The following is a 27,426-nucleotide window of genomic DNA, read 5'->3' on the forward strand; positions in this document are numbered from 1 at the left end:
GGCCAGGGGATTGCAAGCTGGGTGGATTATCTGTCAGTGCAGACAGAGGCAAGTTGAGACAGACAGGCCTGTAATGAGGAGGCACTCTCATCCCGGCTCTTCATTAAGATACAGGCCACAGATAGCACCTTATTAAACAGGAGATTATGGCATTTTCACTTCATCTGTCAGCACCAGAAACAGTCACAATGTTCAAAATCTTTTGGCTCCAGCGTCAGATTGCGTGCTGTGTTTTCTTGGGACCAACATTTCAGTTGTGTGTAATTCAAGCACAGTCACTCACTCTTGTGTGTGCAGGTCAGTCTGTACAGCATGCTTTAATAATGCCCATTTTCACATTTGAAACATCATGCAGACGTAAGAATGAAATGTTTGAGAAATTTCCCTCAATACTCAGCTATGGTGCAGCCAATGACAGAAAATACTTTGTCTGGAATATATGAAGTGTGTGTGTATGTGTGTGTGTATGCAGGTGTGGGTGCGTGTACATGCATGTACACATAAATGTGGTTGTGTTTACACTTGAGTGTGTGTGTGTGTATGTGTGTTTGCATGTGCATGGTTGAGTGTGTATGTGTTTGTGGTGGTTGAAGGTGTTGTCATGCGTCCTCACAGTAACTACATGGCCTCACTCCGTCTGTATTTTAGGAGAAGTGCAAGGCTAACAGTCAGTGGATTTCCCTGTGAAGTCCCTCTCTCACTCCTGTACTCCTCTCAGTTAAACTACAAACATGGCGTCTCCAGCAGAACATGGCGCGTTTGGCTCTGAGGCCACGCTGATGGAGTCGCAGCCTCCTGAAAGCACTGAGTAATCGACCTCTGCACTGAACGCTCCTGCGGCTAACAGAGGCTCGGAGCTGCCAGTGGTGGGGAATGTCAGACATCATTACAGTCAGCGCGGCGTCTCGTGTGAATCGCCCTGTTCGCAGCGCACAGGCAAACAGCTAGGGAGAGAGGTGTGTTGTGCTGATTGTGCAGCAGGCGGGAGAGCGCTGGAGCCGAGCAGCCCGGAATCTGCACAGTTGAGAGACAGTGGACTGCGCGAGTGCGGGAGGGGAAAACACCCAAAGGGGATGAAATGAAGTGCTTCTCCTGTTTGTTACAGCGCGGTGGAGCAGAGAGTATTAGTTAGGCAGGCTGCATTCACAGCAAGGAATGCTGTGTACACATTGCACGCACATCCTCGGAAGCTGAAAGCTGTCGATAATGACATTTTAAAATGCAGAAAATGGAACCTGATATGTGTATACATGTATGCCTGCCAGCCATGTTATTAAACCTTTTTATGAATAAAGAGCAGTTTGTCTCTGAGCAGGCTCCGGCCTCTGGAGCATGTGTCCTGAGCCCCAAACTGCCATTGGCTACTGGGAGTGATGTGCTGTCCGCAACAGGAAATGTGCAACAAGCATGTCTGTGTGCAGTATCTGCAGGAACATGTTTGTGTCTGTGTGCAGTGTATTTGTGTTTGGGGTGTAGCCATCATGTCTGTTCAGTACTATCAGCAACTGGCAGAGACAGGGTACTCAAAATAGGGCTTCAACAGGGCTTCAAACAGAACTTGTCTCAGGAACAGAGGCAGCTCAATTAGCTATGGTTTCATTTGACTCGGTCTTCACCGAGTAAGATATTTAAAAGGAGTTCATAGTCAGACTTGTAGCACCAGGGCTATCTGAATTATTTATCCTTAAGATTTTAAGAACAAATATTTAATTTAATGGATCATGGAGGAACATCTGTTGAATGACAGAGGTGAGAGCAACGCTTCCTGGGATCTATGAGTGGAAAGAAGAGTGCAGTCTGGGAACTGTGAGGGGAAAGAGCATAGTGTTTTCAGTGTATTAGTATGTGAAAGGGTTAGGGCAGGAGAGTTTGTTGTGAAGCCTTACTTGTTGCAGTTTGAGGCAGGTGGCTCAATTAGATGAGAGTTGACTGATATTTTGCCAAATTCAGTCCTCTGATGGGCTGTGCCTCCTAGTAAATGAGTTATAGGTGTGGCTCCACTGGATGATCTGAGGTCAGGCTTATCCGTTCAGCACCGCCATTATTAATTATGGAATGTGCTTTTTCAGTATGGATTACAATAGCCTTGTACCTTGTGAATATTTCAGTTCCTCTGTGCTTTCAGGTGGTTAGAGGTGGGGTTCTTGAGATGAGTCATAGCTAAGCTTATGTGGAGTCTTCTGAATGAATGTGGAGGAGGACGTAACCTTGACTTGTATCTCTGAGCATTAGAAAGTAAGATGTGATTGGGTAATTGTAGCCAGACTCCTTGGGCGTGCAGCCGTTATTCATGCTTCACTCCTTTTGAGAAAGGGGACTTCTGGAGGAAATTACCCACAATGCATCACACAGGATACTTTGCCTCCTGGAGACAGCTGGGTGGCTAGGAAAGGGCAGAAGTCCTTGTGGCCATATTCAGAGACTTGATGTACGCAGGAAACAACCCTTGCTTCTATTTTCTTTCTCTTTGTGGAGTCTGTGTGACCGTCACGTGTATGCGTGTGGGTCGGGTGGCAGGGCTTTAAATGTCATGCTGTGTGTGCCAGTCGGCTGTGCTGTGTCTGGGCCCGTTAAGATCAGCAGCACAGGGGCACTGCAGACGGGGTTAGCGGTACTCTGATCTGTGATTTGATTGGCTCTGTCTGTTGACGTGGTGCTATGTTTCCTATGCAGGGGGGTGTTTATGGGCAGTTGCATGGTGACAGTTTGAAATGGTAACTATAACTCAGGTAAAGACTGTCCCTCTGACTGTAATTCTCAGGAGCAGAGGTTGTAGTGCTCTGATGTTTCCCTTTAACCATGACAGTGAAAAATAATTTCCAGTAAGGCTGTGCAAGTGTGCAAGAAACAGGTGTTTGTGTCAGCGCATCACAATTTCCACCATCATCCTCTGAATGTGAATGTAGTCTGTTTAGCAAATATTGCAGATAATTTAGTTGCTGTAATAAATGAGAATCCAGTGTGGTTTGACATTAGAGGGCACAGTAAGTGATTTTGGTGTGAAACCAGCCACTTACCTGATGAGCTGGGGAGTCAGAGCTGAGCTCCCTGCGACATGTTGGAATGGTTTATTGTAGACCGTGGCCCCTGGACTGTGGAGTGCTGTGTAAGCATGCTCAGTGCTGGCTGGAGGAGGGAAGGACAGCGTTGGCGCTTCGTTTCCGCTCCACAGGAACTGAAGAGTAAACAGTCTCTCAGGGTTCCTCATGCTTCAGCAGGCTGCCGCAGGCCTGCCTCCACACCACCCCATAATGGCTCACCAGGAGTTCTGCAGCAAGAGTTTGCCTGCTTGCTGTGCAGATTCACTTAGCATTCAGTGGAGTTCGTTTATGGAGTTATCTCCTTGGCCCTGACAGATATGGACAGAGAACCATCCATTGAGAATATTTCTTCATTTTACTCAAACATTGTGTTATTGGTGAGATCTTAAACGTGTGTGTGTGCATGTGTGTGTGTGTATGAGAGAGAGAGAGAGAGAGAGAGAGAGAGAGAGAGAGAGGGAGAGTGAGAGAGAGAGAGAGAGAGAGCTCACATGGAGCAGCTGTGTATGTTGGGATGGGGAGCAGTCCAGTCTTGGAGGGCTGCATGGTCACCTGGGCTTTTTAACTGAAACTCTGCCTCACTTGTAGATTGCTTTGGATAAAAGCATCTGCCAAATTAATAAATGTTAGTGTAAACTGAAATTATTATTTGGATAAGAAGTCTGTTATAAATCCGCTAATAAAAGTCATAGGGTGTTGGATCATTATCAGATAAGAGGACAATGTGTATGGCCGCTGGACTGGTTGTTTGGGAGTAGGGGTAGATCAGGGGTCAGGTGTGAGTCTGTTAGTGTCACATACACCATGAGCCACAGTCACTGAGCTGTGATTGGTTTTTTAGCAGTTGTGAACAGGCCAATGGCTAAGCTGTGATTCGTCTTTCCACAATACTGAATCGACAAGTCAGACGTTGCTGAGCTGTAATTGGTCTTTGGGATGGGATGACATGGGATGTGTAAACAGTGGGGGGTGTATGGCTTTATGGATTTAATCCTCCCTGGGATTATTACCATGAGCACTCTCTATAGAACACAAACCCACTAGGCCCACTGAATGTCACCTCTCAGTCTTTTTACACCTTCTCCCTCTCACATTCCTCATCTGCATTTAGCAATACTGCATTCACCAGGGAGGCTGCGTGGCGAAATGGATAAGGCTTATTAAGCCACAGGTTGCCAGTTCAAATCCTGGGTGCTGGTCTTGTTGTGCTCATAAGTAAGGTAATAATTCGAACTTGGGAAAATGTTCCTGTGGCTGTATCAGTAGATGTGCTCTGCATAAGGGTGTCAGCTAAGCAGATAAAAGATGCTGTGTGAAATGTTTCCCTTGTATAGATGGAGGCTCCTCTTCAGGAGCTGAGTGTTAAAGAGGGTTTTTTGCAGTAAAGATTCCTTGTGTCTCCCGGCCTCCCTAAAGCCCCATGCCTGATCAATGCTGGTTGACAGCGGCGCCTGCTGGCTCATCACTGACTCTGCATCATGCTCAGCCCGACACGGAGGAGTCCTTAAATATGATTATTTACTCGAACATAATGGTGCTAAAAATAGCAGTGTGCAACACAGCTAGAGATGACTGAATCCTCTTTAGTGGAACCTTACATCTCCCAGCCCTTCCAGCAGGACTCGAGGATTCTCACTATTTGCTAACACTATCCTCTGTCTTTCATAGCTCTGGAATGAAGGTGATTTTTGGTTGGCTGATATGCATTGGGGAAGGTCAGTGCTTTCAAAGGTGTTCTATTCTGTGCTGATGGAACACAGCTCACAGAATCATATGGTTTATTTTATTACTTTTTTTTGATACTCACTTTTGGGAGGTCTGATCGTTGTCTTTGTGTGTATGTACACGTGTGAATGTGCACGCATGTGTGTATCTGTGTGTGTATGTTTGCCCTAGTGTGTGTGGGTGTCTGTGAGGGTTTTAGTTTGGGCTTTAGTGTGTGAGGATGTTTGTAAGTTAGGGTGTGTGTGTGTGTGTCTGTAGCAGTGGAGATCAAAGTGAAGAATGTGCTGTTTCCTCAAATAAAAGGACAAAGCAGGCTTTTGTGTCAGTTTACCATAATCTGTGATATTTCAGAATGATGCCATGAAATGGATTGCGGGAAGTGCAGTATGAGTGTGTACAGTATAGGCTGTAGTGTGTAGCAGAGGTGCTGGATTCATCTCTTCTGCCAGCACTCTTGCCTGAAGAGACGGTTTGACTTCTGAAGAGACAGTCTGTACATAAATGCAGGTACCTGTGTTTGTGGTCTGAGGCAAGTTTCATAACTGGATCGTTGCACAAACAGTCATTGTCTGAGGTGTGTGATCTCTGTTTGTTGAAGCCCACAATACTCCCAATAATAGAGCAGCCCATGCGCTTCTTTGTCTCCCCTGTGGAATGTGCAGGGTATCAACAAAGGAAACAGCACAGACTCGGACAGGATACCATAAGCAGTTGAATTGATATGTATGTTTCTAATTAATAACACAAATGTCAGAGGAGAAGGTTACTGAATAATGGTATTCTGGAATGCAGAATCTCCAACATATGCTTTCCTTGTAAAAAGTCATCATTTTCAGACAATCCTTTTATTATTTAGTTTTCAGATACTCTGACTCTTTGCATCAGGCACAGTGATGGGAATACTGTTTTGTTGGACCTCACAATAATTTGACCATTTCAATCTAATTTTCCATTTTTTATTTCAAACCAAACTGACCCCAAAATCATGGTTTAAACATGCAATGCAAAATGGAAGATGGTTTGATGAGCTACTGATCTTTTTCTTGAAATAGAAATTAAAATGATCCTGTGTCTTTCAGTTGCACATTATTACTGTGCACCCCCACCTCCTCACTACACACACCCACACACATACACACACTCACAACTAAACCTGCTCACACTGTGAGCAAGGGAAAAAATGTAAACATCTTAGAATGTCCACCTTTTTACTGTTTTTCCTCCCCCACTGCAAACAGCCAGCTGCCCTCCCACACATAAATAAGCACAATTCTGCAGAAAACATTAACATTATTGTAGAATTTAATGCAGTTCAAGGTCAATCAGTACTGTAAAATCAGAAGATTTGAGTGGTATTTATAGTCTATATGAAAGTCATATGAGTGGGTATCCTACAATGCCGTGTGGCTGGCGCACACACAAACCCTGCTGCTGTGACTGGGAATCTGACAGGTCTGAGCACAGGAAGTAGGAAGAGACAGCCGACCGGCACTCTGGTGCCAAAGAGTGCTTTGCTTCCTGGGGAACTAATGAGATAAGTACGGGTATTACCACTGAAAAACCCCTTGTTAATGACCCCTTGTTAATGACCCCCCTCGTTCCTGCTCTTAGATTTGAATAGGGTACTGTGATGTGGACTGTAATGGAGGAACAGTCTTGGTGTCTGTTTGTCTGTCAGTTTATATATTGATTTGATTGATGCAGACTATTTATTTGCCAGCTCACAGTAAGGACCCTGTATTTTCCCTGCCGAGTTCAATAGACACTTGTGTGTGCACACATGCTTGCAGGTATGTGCACACCCACAAGAGAGTGCAAAATGTCTGATTACAGAGACCTGCAGGCAGCTGTTCTGTCTCCTGCTGAGTGACCAATTGATCAGGAGTGTCTCTCTAATGGCCACACACAGAGCACGCTAGGCAGCCAGAAGTAGAGGCCCCAGTACAACACGGAGCAGCAAAGCACCATGGTGCAGCACATCAGCCAGCTGAAAGCACTGATCGCAGATCAGTATGGAGCCACAAAAGCACTAGTCAAAACCACTGGTCCCAGTGTCCAGTGTTGTTAGAAAGGCTGAGTGGAAACATCTGTAATAGGCCCACCCCAGTTCAAGGTCTAAACGACTGATAGTGTTTCATTTGGCTGTGGTTTATATTGTACTTACAGCTGAAGATGGAGGATTATGATGCCACAGCTCTCAGTATTTGGTTTTGTGCATTAACAAATTTGGTGCTTATAAACAGTGACAGTGCTGTTTCTTATATTAACAAGGGAACCAAACAGTCCCTCCCAGACAGTAGTATCTCCTTTCCAAATTCACTGTCATACTGACCTCTGAGAGCTGAGTACACTCAAAGGTAACTCTACTCTCAGGTGGAACGGTGGCGGTGCTTTCAAATGACACTGCTGTGGTGTGACATCTGGGTGACACATGCACGCACACACATATACACACCCTCTCTCTTTCATATGTATGCACACATTTGTACACACGTGCACATACAGTGTCTCTCTTTCATACATATACACACAGACACATACATAGTCTCTCTAACACACACGCACACACACACACACACACACACATACACACCTGTCCATGTGGATTGTTGTTGTCTCTGTTCACCTGCTTTTCCTGTCCCAGCATGGTTGTCATATGATGCTGACTGTAACATAAGCAGCTGCCCCTGTCTGTTCAACCCTGACCATGACACTGACTCAACAAGCAGCATCTTAATCATGTAGCTTCCAAGAACATACCTGGTGTGTCAGGATGCTCACTGGTGTATGTCTATGTATGTGTATGTGTGTATGTGTGTGTCTGTGCGTGTGTATGTATCCAAGCATGTGTGTGTGCATGTGCGTGTGTGTGTGAAAGAATCAAATAGCACATGCCACACCTCTGCCCCTCTCTCTCACTGTCTCAGTCTTTCTTTCTCTCCTTCTCTATTTCTCTGTGTCACCTTCACCTGTGGTCTCTCTCTGGTTCTCTGTCTTTGTCAAATTTAAATTCAGATATGCATAACAAAGATTGCATTTCTAAAGCACTTAAACACAGTGCACTTTAAAATATGTCTCCTCAGTCTTTCACACACAAACCAAAGCATCATCCACTTCTGAAAGATGATTAATCTATTTCTTATGCAAATGTGACTGTTATGTATGTACAGGATATAGACACTCTTGGCGCAGTTAAAACGAGACAAGCTTCACGTTTCACCATTTAAAAGGGCAGATGACAGCAATGCTTATCACACACCAGTTACATATGACAGCATGTATGATTGACAGCATTTATCATCATCATTTATTTACTGCAAAAGTGCCAGTGCTGTATGACGTGAAATGGCATGCTAGGTCATGTATAGTAATATCGGTCCCAGGGGACTCTGAGAATCTCCTGCTCCATACTGCGGCCCAGCTGGAAGGCACTGAAACTGAACATTAATTGGTGAAAAAAGGTAATGAAAGTTTACCTTTGAAATCATTTTGGTTGATGATAAAGCACTACATAGATTACTAATTTGATAAAACTATGGTCCATGCTGATGGACCTACATCCATGACTAACAAAAGATGTGCAAGAGATTGCATATGGCATGACTAACAGAACATGTATGACAGACTGAATAAGACATCACTAACAGAACAAGGAGAAGAGTCTCCATCAGTCATGACTAACAAAACATGCAGATGGGGCTTTATCAGGCATGACTAACAGAACATGCAGAAAAGACAACTTCAAAGAGATAGTAGATCCCGATCACTGATGTAAAATGGGTGAAAAGGGTATGAAACCTGCAGTGGGTCAGATAGCTCCAATGCTCCTGTGTCTCAGGGAGGTGTGTGTTCTTACATGCATCACAAGAGGCAGAGCGTATTTTCATTGTAACCGTGTGCACAGGAGCATGGATGCGTTGTAGCTGTGTAGATGGTACCAGTGTGGTGGCAGGACCCCCTGCATCCTGTGAAGACATATAAAAAGATGCTCTCCAATCTGCATCTGTGAATGTCAGACTGCATCTCGCTACCAGAAATCCCCACTGTGCAGTTTCATCCAAACCCTGCATGTGTTTCAGTGTGGCACATGCAGTATTTCTTCGAGAATGTAAGCCAATGAAAAGGTGTACATCGTCGTCTTTTGCTGTCATCTGTTGTCAAGCATAGTAATCATCCACACATGCCTGATGTTATTTAGAATACTTTCATTTGCATGTGAACAAGACTATTAATGGGAAGTTTGATTAGGCATTTACAGTAAACATCTTCTTGGTAACGTTCCCTAAATCTGAGTATTTCCATACATACCAACTCTGATCTTAACATGAGGTTTGCATGTAAATGTGATCATTGACCTTCCTGCTGAAAATGGAGGGGACCATGAGCTCAACCTAAAGTCAACCTTTCCCTTAAGAAGCAAAGACTCCCTCACGCGAGCCTAAGTGGGTTATTTAAATGCTGGTAAAACACAGCCTGCAGACTGGAGATTCTTCATTGTCTGCCATTCAAAGAGCAGAAGAGGGCAATCCACTGCTCTCTGAGGGACGAGAGTGCTTGTATTCACAGAGTTAAAACGTGTGTGTCTAATGTTATCAGCGCACTCCAGACACAAAGCCATCTCTCAGATCCCGAGGCCATCGCAGAAACGCGGTGGCTGTTGGTCGTGTGTTCAGCAGAAGCTGATTGTTATCAAGAGACTCCCACCAAATAGGGACCTGGCTCAGGAGCCTCCCAGCCAATAGAGATCTGGCTGGGCTTAAACTCAGAGAAGCGTCCCACAGAGCAGTCTCAGTGCACAGTGACAGTAACAGAAAGATGGCAAATCGGTATTTCTGCCATAGTTTAAGACCAAGTCACCATTTCGTATGCTAACTGCAATGCTGAAGCGAGCCACCCTTTTTTATAGTAACCAACTAATGATGAAGAGCAGGTGTAATTAAGGGCAGCGGAAAATCAGGAAATAAATGAATCAATTCATTTGGCATGGGAAGATACCAATAGAGGACATAACACCAGACAGCAAAGACAGACACAAACAGAAGACAGAACACCAAACTCCATACAGTCAGAATAATTATTTGAAATATCCAAGCTAGTTGTTACTAGTTATTAGTTTGCATAGGTGATTGTTTGGCATTACTTTATAAAAAACTCTTACAGCAAATGGACACAAAAGGAATGCTGTGGTTTCTACCAATGTGAGAATGAGAGGGACAGGCCTGGAAGTGGCCCAGTGCCTCTGTGTAATAGTGTGACCCTGGGTGAATGCAGTCATCCTTCTTTATTATTCATCTCACCTCAGAGCAACTCCGAAAGCCACCTGTCACATGCAACTCTTCCAGGTGTTTGAGTAGCCTGGTGTACGTGTTCCTGTCCTCCAGGCTCCTGCGGTGTGTGTTTTTAAAGCGATCACCTTACTAATGTCTCCTTTTAGGTACAGTCTCACCTGGAGCGCTGCATAAAATCCCTCCTCGGGTAGAACGGCATTATGATGGCAGATTATCTGAAGGGACTGTGTTAATTACTGCGCAGTGGAGACACAAACTAACTGGTGTTTGGCCAAACTCATCACCAGGACCAGGCGGTGTTCAGTTACAGAATCACATTCAAAAGAGGTGCAGTCACAGACTGCAGAGCCTTGTCCATTTAATTCAAATAGTTTCTGCATAGGCTCCCTCTAGTGGACAGTTTTTGGCATTACTATACATAAAAAGTGACAGGCAGCAGCAGGGCATTACAGACACTCTCTCCCTTGTGTGAAGATCTGAAATTAAACAGACCTTTTATTTCCCAGAGTTCATTGCAGACAATTAATGATGATAAGAAGAACAATAATAATGATGTAATTCTTTGCACTTGCTTCATTAGTTTTACAAATTTGAATTTCCCTTTTTAATTATTTTATACCATGTGATGCATCCACTGAAAACATAAAGAAGGAGAATCCATCTGATTTTGTTTTCCCCATTTTCCTGGTCCAGTAACGTTATATGTCATCAAATTGCATTTCAATCTATAATACACCTATTCATGTTAACAACACAGCACAGCACATATTGGAGCAAACAAGGGAAAGAACTCATTGCCACTACTCCACACTGCTGCCCACGACCACCAGGTCCAAATTCCGGTGCTCTAACGACTACTCAACATTGACTATGGCCCTCAAGTGCAGAGATCAGCTCTTTAGCTATGACTGTACATTGTCCGATGCAGTTACTACTATTTCACAGTAACCACAACCCTCAGGTCGAGTCCAGCTCTTTAACTGCTACTCCACACTGCCACCCTCAGCTCCAGAGTCCAGCGCTCTAACCACTACTCCACACTAAGTCATGGCCCTCAGGTCCATGTGATCAGGAACAGGCTTGCTTTATTGTGATAGAGCTGGATTCTCTGCAAAGGTTTCTTAGCCACATGCAGTTAGATGAATCCCAGTGTGTGTGACGATGAGCCAGCCTGGTGATGGTGCAGTAATGCCTTATTACAGTAAGGCTGGTTCATGTTTATGAATGAATGTGAGCAGATAATAGAGACTTCTAGCTGCCCTTTTCTGGCTGCTGTTTATGTAAGAGCAGAAAGGTCCCAGTGGTGTGTTCCGGGTAGAGTACTGCAGTAATCTCTCCTTGTGTGTTAGCGCAGCAGCACTGGCTCAGCTAAACATACTCCAGCTCTTCTTTTGAAGAATGGCCTGGGACTGCTGTTTCACACAGTATGAACTATCTAAAAAGTGTGACCTGTGTGTATGTGTCTGAGAGTGTCAGTGTTCGTCTATGTATGCATATGCTTGTGTGTTATTTTTGTTAATGCCCCTTCCCTACTCTGGCTATAGAGCACGCCTCCCCTGCTATGTCCCTCATCTACACTGGCTTTAAGCCATGCCAGCAGTTTTAACTTTGTTTCACTGACTCATACAATCAAGCAAAACAATGAATAAATGTGTACCCTCTGTCCTGGAGAGTTTGAGAGTGAGACTTGCCAGCAGTTCAGTTATATTCTGACATCGGCGTCCTGTTACTGGATCCGTATAATGTTACATCCGAGTATCAACTCTGAGTGTATTGATTGAGTATTGTTTTATTGACTCAGAAGGGGTGACCAATGAGGGAGAAGGCTTTGATTGTTTGAACTCGATAAGTGAGATTGATTTTTCCATATTGACCAAAATGTTAACAGAAGATCATATCTCAGGGCACCCAGGTGGCTTAGTCAGCAAAGCATTTGTCTTGAGTGCAGGCTGAGTACAGCCTGGACTACTTGGCCAGGATATCTGCTAACAGTTAGAGCGGCACAGCGGCACAAAAAATTGACCTCATTTCGCTGGGCTAGGGGAGGGCTGGTTTACCAGCAAGTACCCCTAGCAATATCATTCTTAGGCACCTTGCAGTTCATCAGATGCTTGCAAATTGCTTGAATGATGTCAGTGTAATAGCATTTACGTTCCAATGAGCATCCACTTCAGTGTGGTGCAAAAAATAGCCATTCGCTACGTGCAAGTATTTAGAAGGATCGTATTTGTCTCACTTCAGTGCTCTTAGCAAGTACACAGGTTGACATCAAATAAGCACCTGACAATTCCTAACAAGGTTACATAAAAAGGAAAAAAGCATTTTTAAAAGAATGTACCTCTATCAATGGAGTTTTGTTTTTTATTTTTTATATAACACAAAAGAGGGCTGAAAACAGGTATAACATCAGTATATCAGTCAGTCCACTGATTATAAATGGCAGTAATAATTTAATTTCTATAATGTTCTCTCTCTTTTTATGTCTCTCTCTTCCAGGAAACGGTTGAATATGCCTTCCTCATCATTTTTACAATTGAAACCTTTTTGAAGATTATAGCATATGGATTAGTGATGCACCAGAATGCTTATGTGAGAAACGGCTGGAACATGCTGGATTTTGTAATTGTAGTCATAGGGTAAGTACGCATTCTCATTGTCTCTGTTTTTCCTGTTCTGGCTGCTCAAGGTATCCAGGGCCTCTGCTGAATGTAGTGATGGACAGTGTTCTTCCCAGTGTGCTCTGACCATATTGTCATTAGGGAGGCTTGTGTCCTTTAGGGTTCCAGAAGCTATGGCGCTGGTGGCGCTTCGGATCTGGTAGGTTTAACCATGCTGGGCAGGTCGCAGGTGAGAGACCAGACAAAATTCAGCATCAGGATCAACTGTATGAATATACATTAAAAAAAAAGGTTTTGCAAGGTTTGATCTTTTTTCATGGGTAAAACATTCACTTGAATCTACAGTTCCCCTGAAAAATCCTGAACTCAGTAAGAGTATCTGGTTGGCCATATAAAGCATTCATCACACTTTGTCAGGGACTGTTCTTGAAGCTCGTGCACAGCTTGGTACATATAAATGTGTTCATGCAGTGCTTGGTGAAGAACAGGGATGCTCTGCTCTTGTTAGAGTGCATATGTATGTGCGTGGTAGGTATGATTGTGATAGGGGTGAAAGCAAGACAAAGAACACAGATATCAGGGAGTCACAACTTGGCCCTATCATCAGCTTATGATGCTATCACCCAGTAAATGAGAATGTCTCCTATATATGTGAATATGCCCTTTTCCCTTCTCTGCAGTCCCCCATTCAGAATTGCCAGTTGGAAATATTAGGCTTGTCTCACCATGAAAATCACTGCATTTGTGCAGAAGGGCTGGGGTGTAGGGAATGCCTCCATACTCCTCTATCGCAGGATACTGTGTCCGTATACCTGATACTGCTATATCCATGTACCCCATACCCATATACCACTGTACTCCATGCTGCTGAACCCCTACACCCTGTACCCTGTACCCCTGTATCACTGAATACTTGCTCCAGTGTGACCCCCTGTTCTCAGATTAAACATGCAGATATGTGGCCCAGATAACAAATAAATCGCTCTGCAAGAAGAGTGAGTCACTCTCTCTCGCTCTCTCGCTCTCTCTTTCTCTCTCCACTCTCTCTCCCTCTCTCCTCTTTCCCTACTTCTCTCCTCTCTCTCCCTCTCTCCTCTTTCCCTACTTCTCTCCTCTCTCTCCCTCTCTCTCTTTCCTTATCTCTCTCACTCTCTCTCCCCTTTAATAAACACACAGTCCAGCGCATTGCTAGGTCAGCTCTCGTAGAGTGACACACAGAGAAGATCACCACCCTGTCAAGCCAAAGTGGAGGAGCTCCTGCTTTCAATCTGTGGTGTGTGGCGATGTGCGAACGCTAATAAGATGCAGAGTCCCCCGGCCCCCTGTTCAAAGTTCCTCCGAAGTGAGCATCTCTTTTGGAGGATGTAGGGTGCAGAGGCGCTGTCTGGGGTTTTCTAGCATGGTTTCGAAGTGGCGCATGACTTCCAGTGGTCAGATTTTGGGAAGAGGTCCCCCTAGAGAGCAGCTTTTTTCAGGCAGCTGGAGCCTCATTGTCTCAGAGGACTCTCACCCCAGTGCACCGCATCATTAATCTACCCCTGCCAAAGTGCTGGGTGGGTTCAGGCTTTTGGGTAGCCTGTGCTGGATTTAACCTGCCTGCAAAAGCATCAATGTGCTTCTTCTTTCTCTTCTTGTCTGGACCAAGACCAGGGCCACCTCCTATCATAATGTGCACCTGTATCATATTGTGAAAGGGGTTAATGTTGGGACAGACCCGGGATGGGGATAATATCAGGACAGAGGGGGGGTAAATACCAAAACAGAGAGAGAATAAGGACAGAGGGGAGGAGAGACTGTTCTGATGCTGTCAGTTATTTCTCCATTTTACCCATAGAGCACTACGGGCCTGCAGCATGGGCATGTGCGTGGTGTGCTCATGTCAATAAGGACACAGACCTTCCTTCTTCCAGAAGCAATTTACACATTTTAATGATGACATATACCACATGAATGAATGATTATGACTGGCTGGCCACAGGAATCTTTCTGGTTACTCATTATCTTAGAGGCTTTAGTATTTTCACCTGATCTTAGATTTTGATATATCTTTACTGAATATTTTACTTACTTCAACTGTTGCAACTGCGCATTTTGGCATGTGTCTGAACAGAGTGTGTTTTTTTTTTTTTTGGCTGTGAACCAAGAAAGCTGATCTTGACTTTCTTCTTGACTTTGTTCATGACTGAAGTTCATCTGAGCTCTTCCAGCTCTGTCTGCAGCAGCTTCAGAACTGTTCCAGTCTGCATTGTAATTAGTTCTGTCAAGAACCTGGCTGGAACAAAGGTGTATGATGTAATGCAGGTTATTTTAGTGTAATGTTATGGGATGTTATGGGAGGTTATTTAATGTAATAATAGATTTTTTGCAGGTTATTTATTATAATATGGCATTTTAGGTTGTTCAGTGCAATATGAATTTTTTGTTGCAGGTTATTTAGTGTTGTCTTGGAAGTTTTAACCAAAGACAAAGAGCCGGATGCAGCAGGGACCCAACCGTCGGCGCACGGCCACGGGGGGAAACCGGGCGGCTTTGATGTGAAAGCGCTCCGAGCGTTCCGTGTGTTACGGCCCCTGCGGCTGGTCTCAGGAGTGCCCAGTGAGTGCTGCGTGTCCCTGCTCTCTCTGCCCCCACCCATCCTGTATAAGCCCAGCTCTCTGTGTGGTTCTGCCCTCCCTGTGTAAACCCACCCTCACGGCATACCCCCACACTCTCTGTATATCTCTGCCCTCCTGGCATATCCTTGTCTTCTACATGTTCCCGCCCCTCTCAGCCTACCTCTGCCCCCCTGGTGTATCCCTACCCTCTCTGTGTGTCTCTGCCCTCCCGTTGTGCTCCTGCCTTCTCTCAGTATGCTCTTGCTTCGTCTCTTAGGTTTACAGGTTGTGTTGAATTCCATTATAAAAGCCATGGTCCCCCTCCTGCACATCGCCCTCCTGGTACTGTTTGTAATCATCATCTATGCCATCATAGGACTGGAGCTTTTCATCGGGAAAATGCACGCTACATGTTTTTTTCCTGGTACAGGTAGGTCTAACCGCCACAGTAAAAATGAAAAATTAGTTGCAGCCTTCACCTTTACCGCTATCATCATAACCAACATCATTATTTACAGAATCATAATAATGTCATTATCATCATCACTGTTAATGTCATCATGAGTGTTTTTTCCTGTTCTCTCTCACAGAGATTGAGAGGAGGTTCTCAACATCAGCCATTAAGTCCGTTTTTTTCATTCATGTACAATATAAAGGGCTCCCTCCTCACTTGCAGATTTTCAGTTTGCAGTTCTGAATATTCCCACCCCGAAGTGTGCCTTGTTCCCCACATTGCCCTCACAGAGTGCCACACTAATCCACAGTCTCTGACATTTATTTTTTACATTACATGTTCATATGTTTTTTTTGTAAACATGCACATTAGTGACCTTTGCATTATAACTTTGTTTTGTTTGGAAAATGTTGTTTCTTCTTTAAAACAAATCCCCTGTGGGATTAGTAGTGATTGATCTGAAGTCACAGCCATTTCTGCAAGATATTCCCTGCAACTCATGAGGTTCTGCTGTATTGCACGTTTGAAATACTGCCAGAGTTTCTGATTGATATACAAAAAAATGTATTTTGTTTTAACCTGAGTTTTCCTGATGCTGATCTACGTGTGTTGGATCTGTGCTGTCAGTTTGAAAGAGTAAGGCAATATAATGTAGAGGGTGTTACATAGTGAGGCAGTGTAATGTAAAGGGTGTTACACATGGCCATTTCATAAGTGTGTAAATTTCTTTTCCCCGTTTAAATTTTCTCTCTGCCCCGCAGACATTATAGCGGAGGAGGAACCTGCACCATGTGCAGTCTCAGGTCACGGGCGCCAGTGCCCCATTAACGGTACTGTATGCAAAGAAGGCTGGCACGGCCCCAACGGTGGCATCACTAACTTCGACAACTTCGCCTTTGCCATGCTGACTGTGTTCCAGTGTATCACCATGGAGGGCTGGACTGATGTGCTGTATTGGGTAAGTCCCCACCCCCTGCCTCACCTCCTGCCTCTCTCTGCATGCTGAGTGGTGGAATGACATGCTATATTGGACGAGTCCCCACCCCCTTCCTCTCAGCCTCTCTCTCTGTGCTTTTTTTGCTGTCTAACTCCTGGTTGCCATGGCAATGAGGAGATAAGGGTGCATTTCAGATGAATAAAACCAAAACTGCTTTCACAGCTTTACGTTACCTTTACCACCCACTGAAGGAAATCAGCCATAAGATGCTAACCTACATTTCCTGTGTATTATACATTCATTTATATGATACAAATGAAATTACAGATACAAAGCAAAAACTTACCTCTCAGAACATGTTCTCTCCCTGAGGAGTAAAAGGAACATTGGGTAGAATTCTCATGCAGGACATGTGCAGAGAACAGAGGTTGGTGCTGCCTGTCTGTGTTTGACAATGCACGCAGCTCTCTGGAAAGAGGTCAACTCTTTACCGTGAAAGTGTGAAATAAGGGCTGGTGGAGAAAGTGAGAGAAATTACAGTGCTAATTAGAAAGATAACTGAACCAATCATTTCTCTCCCTTGATAAATTAAGACTTTTCCCACTAGAAAAAGGTCAATAGAGTCTGCAGGAAGGCTGGATTGAAGATCAGTAGTTTTTTGTGATGGTTGGATTGAAGGTTAGAAGTGTTTGCTTGGAGATCAGGTTGAAGGTCATTAGTGTTTGTATGAAGGTCAGGCTGAAGGTCAGTAGTGTTTACAGTATGGTCAGTTTTAAAGGGCAGTGATATTCACCCAAATTATTCAGTTTGCTTAATACATAATTTTGCCCTCAATACAATTGTAGTTTAGATAAAGCTTAGTAATGTATCAGTATAATGGAAACAATAATGTGGAACTCCAGCATGACAGCGGTGTGCTTTAGATGGCTTATAGAAAATCAGCCCCTGTCCTTCATTTGAGGAGTAGAGATAAGCACAGTCACCTGAAAATGAGGTTACTCAGATGGTGAAATTGAATTATTTACAAATGAATTGGACTGAATAGCACAGCAGGTGAGTCTGTGGGCCAAGTTTAGTGATGAAAGTTGAAAATGCTCTGATAATGAATCCTTGTCAGACTTCTGTGGTTTTGCTATGATTCCCAGGTGCACTGTTTCTTTGGGGGGATGTGGATTCCCTGTGCTTTCTCTCTGTGTGTTTGGTGCTCTGAATCTCTTTCTTTGCTCTCCACTCCCTCTGCTCTTTCAGATGAACGATGCCATGGGCCTTGAGCTGCCGTGGGTTTACTTTGTCAGTCTGGTCATCTTCGGATCCTTTTTTGTTCTAAACCTTGTTCTTGGTGTGTTGAGCGGGTAAGCAGTTCCTCTCTTCTTCCAGGAAGTGCGTCCGTCAAGTTAGCCCCTTCCTTCAGTGGGCAGGACCTCTCTATGACGAACGCTTAGGGCTCATTGACTGTGGTTTTGCCCTGTGTGAGCACTCTCCTCAGCGCTGCTCCTGCCATGCAGTGCATGCTCTGGCCAGCAGGGGGAGCCAGCAAGAGGAAAAGGCTGTTGTGACAGTACTGTGAGGACAGGCCTCTAACAAGCTGCTCTGGGTTCCTGCAGGTTAATGACGCCATTGGATGGGAAACTCCTTGGATCTACTTTGTTAGTCTGATCATTCTGGGCTCCTTTTTTGTGCTTAACCTGGTTCTGGGTGTTCTGAGTGGGTAAGGGAGGAAGGATTGCTGTGGCGTGTGGGGTGCTGTTTGCCTAAGCTTTGCATGCCCCTCTGAGTGCAGAGCTGCTAAACAGCACCACCTAAGACCACCATACAGGACATGCACTGGAAACAAAGAACAGGAAGTGAGCTCCTGCACCTCCGGCAGAATTAACACCTGAGGAGCACAGCAGCACAGGAGTCATACCTGGGATTATACAGGGGGAAGGGGACATGAAGGGGGAGAGCTGGTGCAGCATTGGGAAATAATTCTTATTAATTCTTATTAACAGTGATTCTTACATAATATGGTCCATACTGACTTACAGATTTAACAACAAGGCCATGTATAAATCTTTTGTCTCTCTGTGTGGTTTGGGTTGCAGTAAAACTTGTTTGCATTTATAAATGTTTTGGTTTAGGAAAATAATCAGTCCTTTCAGTGTTTCCTTTAGAATATAACTTCTTGCATGTATGTGTGTATGTGTATGTGTGTGTGTGTGTGTGTGTGTGTGTGAGAGAGAGAGAGAGAGAGAGAGAGAGTTTGATTTGTTCCCAGTATTTATTTATAGCTCCATGCAGGCTATGTTTGACTGTATAGACAATGTATGACTACATATAGACTAATGTGCATAACTGAACATAGACTGCATGTGCATTTCATAGACTGTACATTAACTGTGCATAATCTGTGTAAAAGCTGTGTAAGACTGTGTGCTTCTTTCCCACAGAGAGTTCTCTAAAGAGCGAGAGAAGGCTAAGGCCCGTGGAGATTTCCAGAAGCTGCGGGAGAAACAGCAGCTGGAGGAGGATCTGAAAGGCTACCTGGACTGGATCACTCAGGCCGAGGATATCGACCCTGAGAATGAGGAGGATGGGGACGGCACACGCAACCGTGAGTAACATACACGCACACACACACACACACACACACACACTCACACACACACACACACAAACCATGCACATGCTCAATCACACAGACAGTATATGCGCAAACAACACACTCACACACTGTACATACAATGTCACACAAATGAGGATTTACTCCTGTGTTTGTAGTAGTTATATTATCTTTTAATCAAAGGATACAGGGGTGAGTGCTGTAGCTTGTCAGTTGAACAGAGCATTGAGCGCTGCATAATAGGCCTACAGTGTATTAACATCAGAGTGGATTTAGTGTGAGGATCCCTGCTTTCGTACAGTTCAATCATATGAGAAACCACGCTTTAATACTGTTCAATCTATTGAAAAACCATGTTTACCACACTTGTGTGCCTGCCAGCTACATTCTCCAGGAGGGACCCTGTAGGTATTGTCATTTGCTTTAAGATTACAGGTGGTCAATCTCTGTAGCTTCATCAGTTTCTGAACATGGAGGATATCTCTGTAATGCTCCTGTAACAGCATTTCCCCTAACAGCACCTCTGAACATGGCTCTTCTGTCTGTCCCTGAGAGTGAGAATTTAGAGACATAGCCAATTCCAGTATAGGTCTGTCTGTCGGTATGTGTGTGCATGTGTGTGTATACGTGGTTTATTTTACTCAAAGACATCCTGACAGGACAATTAAGCATTTGGTACGGCTTCTTTTAAAAGAGATGTCTCTGCTCTAGGACTGCTCTGCTGCCTGTCCATCACGTTTCCAGTGATAGCCTCTAAGGGTCAAAAGCAGCATATCCATCACATATAACCTATATAACCTATAACACTGGCTAATATAGGGAGATAATGTTTAGGCTGGGCTTGGACCTGTAATTGCTCACTGCTGAGGTGACAACAGAACCACAGTGATTCGAAATAACTGACGGGTGGATTTAAATAATGCACATTTTGAAGAATGAATACATGTAATGTAAATGTGAATGAACAAATGACTACTGTTGCAATTAAGCAGTATCTAAGATGAATGGAATACCTTGGACTTGTCACCTGTGGAAGGTCCAGTTTCCTGCTATCACACCCCCTATGACCGCACTGGAATGCAACGTTAAATTCATCACATTAAGAAAGTGTGCATCTCTGCTGCCCAGCTGCTCCATGATGTGACTCCTGTGGGCTGTCTCATTTTCTCCTGTGGTGGTCCCTTAGAAAGCTAGAAAAAAGTGTTTGCTTGTTATTGCTGTGTGTAGAGGGTTTCATAAAACACGATTGTGAAGTGTTAGCGCACAGCAGAGCATATTGTTCTTCACATTCACCAGCTGGTCCAGGAAGAGGGCCCTGCTGTACACCAACCTTTAACACCACCATCAGAGAGGAGCTAGAGCTTACATTGTGTGAGCATGTCCAGTGTCTGCCCTGGGCATGTGCAGTGCACTGTCTGCTATGAGCATGGCAGATACCGTATGCTAACATATATATGTGAGTGTTGTGATTTGCATTCCAGCTTCTTGGCTGCACTAGCACTAACTGGGAGTCGTGACCATGACTAATACTCTTTCCTCTCCTTGTGTTCATTGTTGCTTTGTGGTTGTCCTTCTCACCCGTGTCCACAGCCACTCATTTTGTCCCGTGTTTTCCCATCTGCTGAATGCATGGATCTGCATGCATTTCACATCAAGGGGTCACACTGGCTGACCTAATGGAGAAGAAGAAAGGCAGGTTTGCCTTCTTCGGCCAGTCATCTGAAACACATGGTAAATCATGCTCCACAGCGTCCATTCTGTGTGTGTGTGTGTGTGTGTGTGTGTGTGTGTGTGTGTGTGTTGGCAGCGCTGTGTTGCTGTGATTCAGTGTGGTGATTGGGTGCTGTGATTTGCATGCCATGATGCTAGAGAGTCCCCCTCTAGTACTGTGTTCACCTCCCTTTATTTCCCATTCTGTGTTTTCCACTTCTTTTTGCATCACAGAGATGCTGGCCTTTTTGTACAAAGAGGAACAAATGGGTCTGGCAAAGAGAGTGTCTGTTTCATCCAGCAGGCAATGTGCTTGATAGATGTATAAATCCCAACTCTATGTCAGATTGTCCTACCATTATAAAGTGTTATAGATAATGGCAAAAGCAGAGCTCAGCACTCAGTTCTCAGTGATGAGCAGCAGTGAGATTGAAGTCGTGCCGGTCATGCCGAGTGTGTCTTCACTGGGATCTGTCACTGTACCAGCAGCCCCGGGTGACCCCACGTTCCTCTGCAGCCCTGGACTCTGTACTCAACACAAAGCATCACACATGGTAGAGTTCTTCTGGTGCACAGAGAACCACTGAAGATGGACTGAAGCTAGGCTTGGTCACTCTCTGTGCTCCCTGTCATGGAACATTTGAGAAATCCGTCCTCATCTACAAAGATCCAATTTCTTCTGGATGTTTTTCATCCAGGATTAAGGATTGGGTGGATCTTCTGGGAAACTGATGTTGACATCTGAGAATGCATGAACAGTATTGAGAAACACAGAAACACAGAAATCCGAGATACTTCAACAAAACAAAAGGCCTTCTGCTTCCTTTTTTTCTTGTTAATGAATGTATCTCAATGTGCATAATTCTGGCATAGACACCTGGGTGACTGTTTCCTGGGAATTTCTGCATGGGGACTGAGGGGTCTGATATCTTCACGCCTGGTTGGGGTGTGTTCTGAGTGTCACCTGTGCGTTTGCTGTGCGTTCTGTTTAATGCAGCCTGTTTTGTGTGCGCTCTGTTTGTTTAACACAGCGAGCATGCCTGCCAGTGAGACAGAATCCATCAACACAGAGAATGTGAATGGAGAGGATGAGAAGACCCCATGCTGTGGCCCACTCTGGTGAGTCTCCTTCACACCACAACATCCTCCTCTCACCACAACAGTTCTTTCACACAACATCCCCCTCATACCTCTATATCTCTTTCACAGAACGTCCCTCTCACACCTAAATCTCTTTCACACAACATCTGCCTCAAACTACAACATTACCCTCAGACCACAACACTTCTCTCATACAACAACCACCTCACACCACAATGTGTATCTACCTCACAGGTCAACCTTCCAGTGCTGTCCTGTCTTGTTGTCCCATGTAAGAAATACAAAAATGATGTGACTGAGACTTCTCTGAAGTGGTCGTGCTTAAGTGTTTGTGTTCAGAGTCAAAGTGAAGGGCTTCATCTGTTTCCACTGATGTGAGTGTCTATAACTGTTTCATTCTTTGATTCTTACAGTCAAAAAATTTCAAAGTCAAAGTTCAGGTCAGTAGGGGTGATTATCCTGTGGGTGCATGTTATTGTCAATGCCTGCATCATTCTTTTCAAGTTTTTGCATGGACCACTGATTTTTCTCTTTGAGTGGTAGTGTTTTGTTTGCTGTGTTTATGTTGCTTTTATTAATGAAAAGCAACCTTCTCCAACAGAGAACTGGCCTGACCAGAAAGCCTCTCTGAGTGTGTTTTTGATCCTGTCTGAAACAATTTCTCTGAGTGTGTGTGTGCGTGTGTGTGTGCTTGAACCTGACTATAACAGCTGCTCTTGGTGTGTGTGTTTGAACGTGCATAACCCCATGATGGAATGGGGTGTTGTGAGGACTGGGTTGGTCCTCTGGCTTCTGACCCTCTAGCCAGCAGCTGTTAGTAGGCTGAGAGAGGAGCATTCTCATCCCTACCCGCCTCCTGCTAATTTCAATTTAGCTCTCTGACAACAGCACTACAAACTCAAGCACTACACTCAAATTCAGGTTTCATCAGCAGTCATGGCATCCTGCATGGCGTTGACTGTAATGGCTCGGTGAAGTGACGAAGCTGTGTACACGTAGATCACTCTGTGAGAGAACTGATCTCCCTCTATACCAGGAGTGTCGTCAGTCTGTCATATTGGGCGAGAGGGGCTTTACATGGTGTGAGTCTCCCTGCATGTGTCGCCTGCCCCATTTCCAACACCGAAGTCATAGTTTATGACACGGGCCCCACACACTGGCTGACTGACATCACTTCCTGCTTTCAGAGTTGACTATACAGACGTCACTTCCTGTTGTGAAACTGACGAAGTGACTGATGACTTCATCTCTTGCTGTCCGCCTCGATGACGTCCTTTCCTTCTCTTGCAGCCGGCGCTGGCGTCGCTGGAACAGGTTCTGTCGGAGGAAGTGCAGACTCGCTGTGAAATCCGTCACTTTCTATTGGCTGGTGATCATCCTGGTGTTCCTCAACACGCTCACCATCTCCTCAGAGCATTACAACCAGCCGAACTGGCTCACACAAGTGCAGGGTGAGGAACAGGACACTGTGCGTTGAAGATATTGTGCAGATGTGGCCAGTGTATAGTGTAGAAGTAGTTACCGTGTGGTCGGTGTGTTGTGTAGAGGTGCTTACAATGTGGTCAGTGTGTTGTGTTGAGGTGCGTATGCTGTGTGTATTTTGGTGATGCATTTTATGATGTGGTTAATGTCTAATTACTGTTTTCTCCCACAGATGTTGCTAACAAGGTCCTGCTGGCTCTTTTCACTTGTGAGATGCTGGTGAAGATGTACAGTTTGGGTCTGCAGGCATACTTTGTATCACTGTTCAACCGCTTCGACTGCTTCGTGGTGTGTGGGGGGATCACGGAGACCATCCTGGTGGAGCTGGAGATCATGTCTCCGCTGGGCATCTCTGTGTTTCGCTGCGTGCGTCTGCTGAGAATATTCAAAGTCACACGGTAAGTCTGAAGGGAGAAGGCCTGGAGCTCAGAATCTCATGCTGTAATGTTTTATTAGCAGAATTATGTCTGACGATGTGGAGGAGAGACTTTTATGCTGGTGGTCATCAGGGGTTGTATCAGCAGTTGCGGCTCTCTCACAGCACTCTCCCATTCCCATGCTCTGTTCCAGACACTGGGCGTCTCTCAGCAACCTTGTCGCCTCGCTGCTGAACTCCATGAAGTCTATCGCCTCCCTGCTGCTGCTGCTCTTCCTCTTCATCATCATCTTCTCGCTGCTGGGCATGCAGGTGTTTGGTGGGAAGTTCAACTTCGATGAGACACAGACTAAGAGAAGCACCTTTGACAACTTCCCCCAGGCACTGCTCACAGTGTTCCAGGTGGGCTCAGCCAAAGATATCCGAGGGCTATGCGGTCTTTGGTATATAGTGTGGTATCTTAAAATTGCACCTGGTAAAAATCCTTTAATGTCCTGAACCAGTCAAAGACTTCAGTGCCGTTAAACACTGCTGGCTTCAGTTCAAACTGTACGGGAGTGGGTTGTGGTTGGGAGGGTTATGAAGAGTAGCATGTTCATGGTCATATTCTGATGTTGTGTGTGTGTGTGTGTGTTTGTGGTCAGATTCTGACAGGTGAGGACTGGAACGCGGTCATGTATGACGGTATCATGGCTTATGGCGGCCCCTCCTCTTCAGGAATGATCGTCTGCATCTACTTCATCATCCTCTTCATCTGTGGAAACTGTATCCTTTTCACACACCTTCGGGCTGCACTCTGTCCCTCTGTCTCTCTGTGCTAATACTGTGCTGTGCAGTAGCACTGTTCAAAGTGTTAGGCGTAGTATAGTAAATAAGCAGCATGTGAATGGTTTTCCTTAAAAAGCTGCTGTGATCAGATATCCTGCTGAATGTGTTCTTGGCCATCGCTGTGGATAACCTGGCAGATGCTGAGAGTCTGAACACAGCTCAGCAGGAAGAGGCGGAGGAGAAGGAGAAGAAAAAGAATGCAAGGTAATTTCAAAATTTCTAATTAATACCAACCAATAATAATACCTGACAGCTAATCAATATCTCTAATCAATACCAAGCCAGTGGGACAATCTGAATACAGTCATGCGCTGCTTAACGTCCACAATACGTTCTATGAAATAGGACGTTATGTGATTTGGACATTGTGCGAACACCATACTATATACTTAGCAAACCTATATGGAGTAGACTACTGTAGCCAAGACACTGTAAACATACAGTATCGTACTGTATTTCAAGTAATGTATCTGGTAAAGTACACTGTAATATATGGGTTAAGTTGGTTAATACTGTACAATACTAAACATAATACACATTAACACACTGTACCATTATACGCCTGGCAGCGCAATCACTTTATTTCCATGAGACATGAGATACACATGTTGTTTGCGGGAAGTGTTGCCTTCACTACGTCCAGTAATGTCCACTACGTCCCGTTCTGCGATCGGGATTTTTAAACTTTATTATAACCTTATGGGACTACGGATGTATATGCGAACGGACATTGCCCCAATGGACGTTAAGCGGCGCATGACTGTATATACTTTCCTGTGTCAGTGAGAAATTTTCTTTTACCTAATACTGAACTTAACCTTTAATTCCATTTATAGAAATGGATACCACAGGTTCTGTCAGAATTTTTTGTTAATAGTAAAAATGTGAAATATTTGTTTGTGGTCTTGAAAAATGGTCAGCAACATAAATCTCTCTGTTTTTTCTCACTTTAAACATACCTGTGTGTGTCCATCTTTGTAAACATGCCTGAATGTGTGTGCTTCTCCTTAAGCATGTCTGTTTCTTCTGCTTTTCAGAAGTGGAGGAGATAAAAAGGACGATGAGAAAATAGACAGAGACACAAAGGTAAGCTCGCACTGTGCTATCTCCATCAGTGCGTCACTGAGTGTACTGACCGTGACCTTTCACCTGATCAGCTGAGCATGAAAGGTGCAGCTCTGCCAGTCCTGAATTGTCACATGACTGCCACATATGTGACCAGACTGCTCTGAAGTGTCATGTGACATGTCTCATGCTTTGTCATGCAGGTTCCTGTTGATGAGGAAGACGAGAAGGACCCCTATGCTGATATTCCAGGTAGACAGTGGAGAATACCATACCTGCAGTGTGGGGATGAGCGTTTTAGTGCCAGTATGGTGCTAATGGCAGGTTCTATGTTTTCCCTGCAGGGGAGGAAGATGAGGATGAGCCAGATGTTCCATCTGGACCCCGGCCACAGATATCTGAGCTGGTGAAGAAGGAGAAGATCATACCTATCCCAGAGGGCAGTGCCTTCTTCATCTTCAGCAGCACCAACCCGTGAGTGCCAGTTTTCATTTACATCTCACAGTCTGTTCCAGTGAATGTAAAAGCACAGTCTATGATGACTAGAAATTTAGCTAATGCATTCCTTCTTCCCTCTGTGTAGCAACCTCCTGGAGGTTTTGGTGCAGTCTGCTTTCCTGTGCTGATTAGAAATGTTCTGTTGTAGACCACACCCCTTCAAGAGTGTTTATAATGAAATCAGAGCACAAATCAGAGCACTTTTAGCTATAATAATGGCAGATACAAAACTTTTAATTTGAGTTCTAAAGGGTTGTGTCTGTTATTTGGTTTCCCTGGAAAAAAACATAACATTTTTGACATAAATCCAAATCTCCATCTGCACCTACTCAAATTCTAACACATTATTTCCCCCACTTTTATGAATAGTTTAAACTTATGACTAAAACGTACATTATGTCTAGATTTTATATTTCTTCACATACCAGTAGGCTTCAGAATAAGATAGTGTCAGCTGTATTGTCTGTGCCCATGCCTGTGTGTTTTGTGTTTCAGAATTCGGGTGGGATGTCACAAGCTCATCAACCATCACATCTTCACAAACCTCATCCTCGTCTTCATCATGCTGAGCAGTGTGTCCCTTGCTGCCGAAGACCCCATTCGTAACTTCTCTGCCCGCAACATCGTGAGTACATTGTGCTGACGTTCCCTGAACGTTAGAGGGTCATGAGAGCGTGCTCTCAGTGTTATGGTAACATGAGTAAATCATTCTCTGAATATTGAAGCATCATGTGTGTAGTGTTCTCCAAATGTTAATGTAGGGTTGTCTTTATGTTAGTCTAATGTGAGTAAAGCATTGTGAGTACTGTGAGTACAGCAATGTTACAGAGTATCTTGTGTAAAGCACTCTCTGAATGTTACAGTATTATGAGTACAACTTTCTCTGAATATGAGACTACTGTGAGAAAAGTGTTTAGACTGCCCTGATGTTAGATGTTAGACTCTGCCCTTATCATGAGAAGTGTGTGTGTTTGTGTGTGTGTGTGTGTGTGTGTGTGCGTGTGCGCGTGTGTGTGTATGAGAGAGATTCCAGGACATCACATTTATGGAACATGAATCTGGATTTTTGTGCTTCTGTATGTAATGACTGCCATTTTGTTTTTGAAA

The 27,426-nt window shown here is 44.5% G+C and overlaps 1 protein-coding gene across 3 annotated transcripts in view; it reads left to right on the top strand.

The window, feature by feature from the left end:
• Positions 1-27,426, top strand: part of LOC118779168 (voltage-dependent L-type calcium channel subunit alpha-1D-like) — a 66,461-nt gene that overhangs the window by 11,803 nt on the left and 27,232 nt on the right. For 2 of the 3 annotated variants that reach the window (XM_036531126.1, XM_036531127.1), the window contains exons 1-17: positions 12,561-12,690; positions 15,101-15,267; positions 15,544-15,696; positions 16,482-16,678; positions 17,906-18,009; positions 19,087-19,250; positions 22,001-22,088; positions 22,484-22,510; positions 23,361-23,521; positions 23,725-23,950; positions 24,123-24,330; positions 24,573-24,693; positions 24,846-24,960; positions 25,794-25,842; positions 26,025-26,073; positions 26,166-26,295; positions 26,815-26,944. In XM_036531126.1, coding sequence (XP_036387019.1) covers positions 12,626-12,690; positions 15,101-15,267; positions 15,544-15,696; positions 16,482-16,678; positions 17,906-18,009; positions 19,087-19,250; positions 22,001-22,088; positions 22,484-22,510; positions 23,361-23,521; positions 23,725-23,950; positions 24,123-24,330; positions 24,573-24,693; positions 24,846-24,960; positions 25,794-25,842; positions 26,025-26,073; positions 26,166-26,295; positions 26,815-26,944 — 2,154 coding nt within the window. In that variant the 5' untranslated portion in view covers positions 12,561-12,625. Of the gene's footprint in view, positions 1-12,550; positions 12,691-15,100; positions 15,268-15,543; positions 15,697-16,481; positions 16,679-17,905; positions 18,010-19,086; positions 19,251-22,000; positions 22,089-22,483; positions 22,511-23,360; positions 23,522-23,724; positions 23,951-24,122; positions 24,331-24,572; positions 24,694-24,845; positions 24,961-25,793; positions 25,843-26,024; positions 26,074-26,165; positions 26,296-26,814; positions 26,945-27,426 lie in introns of those variants that run through there. The other variant, XM_036531128.1, reaches the window with a different exon arrangement.

This window comes from Megalops cyprinoides, chromosome 6 (assembly GCF_013368585.1).
Source record: "Megalops cyprinoides isolate fMegCyp1 chromosome 6, fMegCyp1.pri, whole genome shotgun sequence".
Classification (NCBI taxonomy): Eukaryota; Metazoa; Chordata; class Actinopteri; order Elopiformes; family Megalopidae; genus Megalops; species Megalops cyprinoides.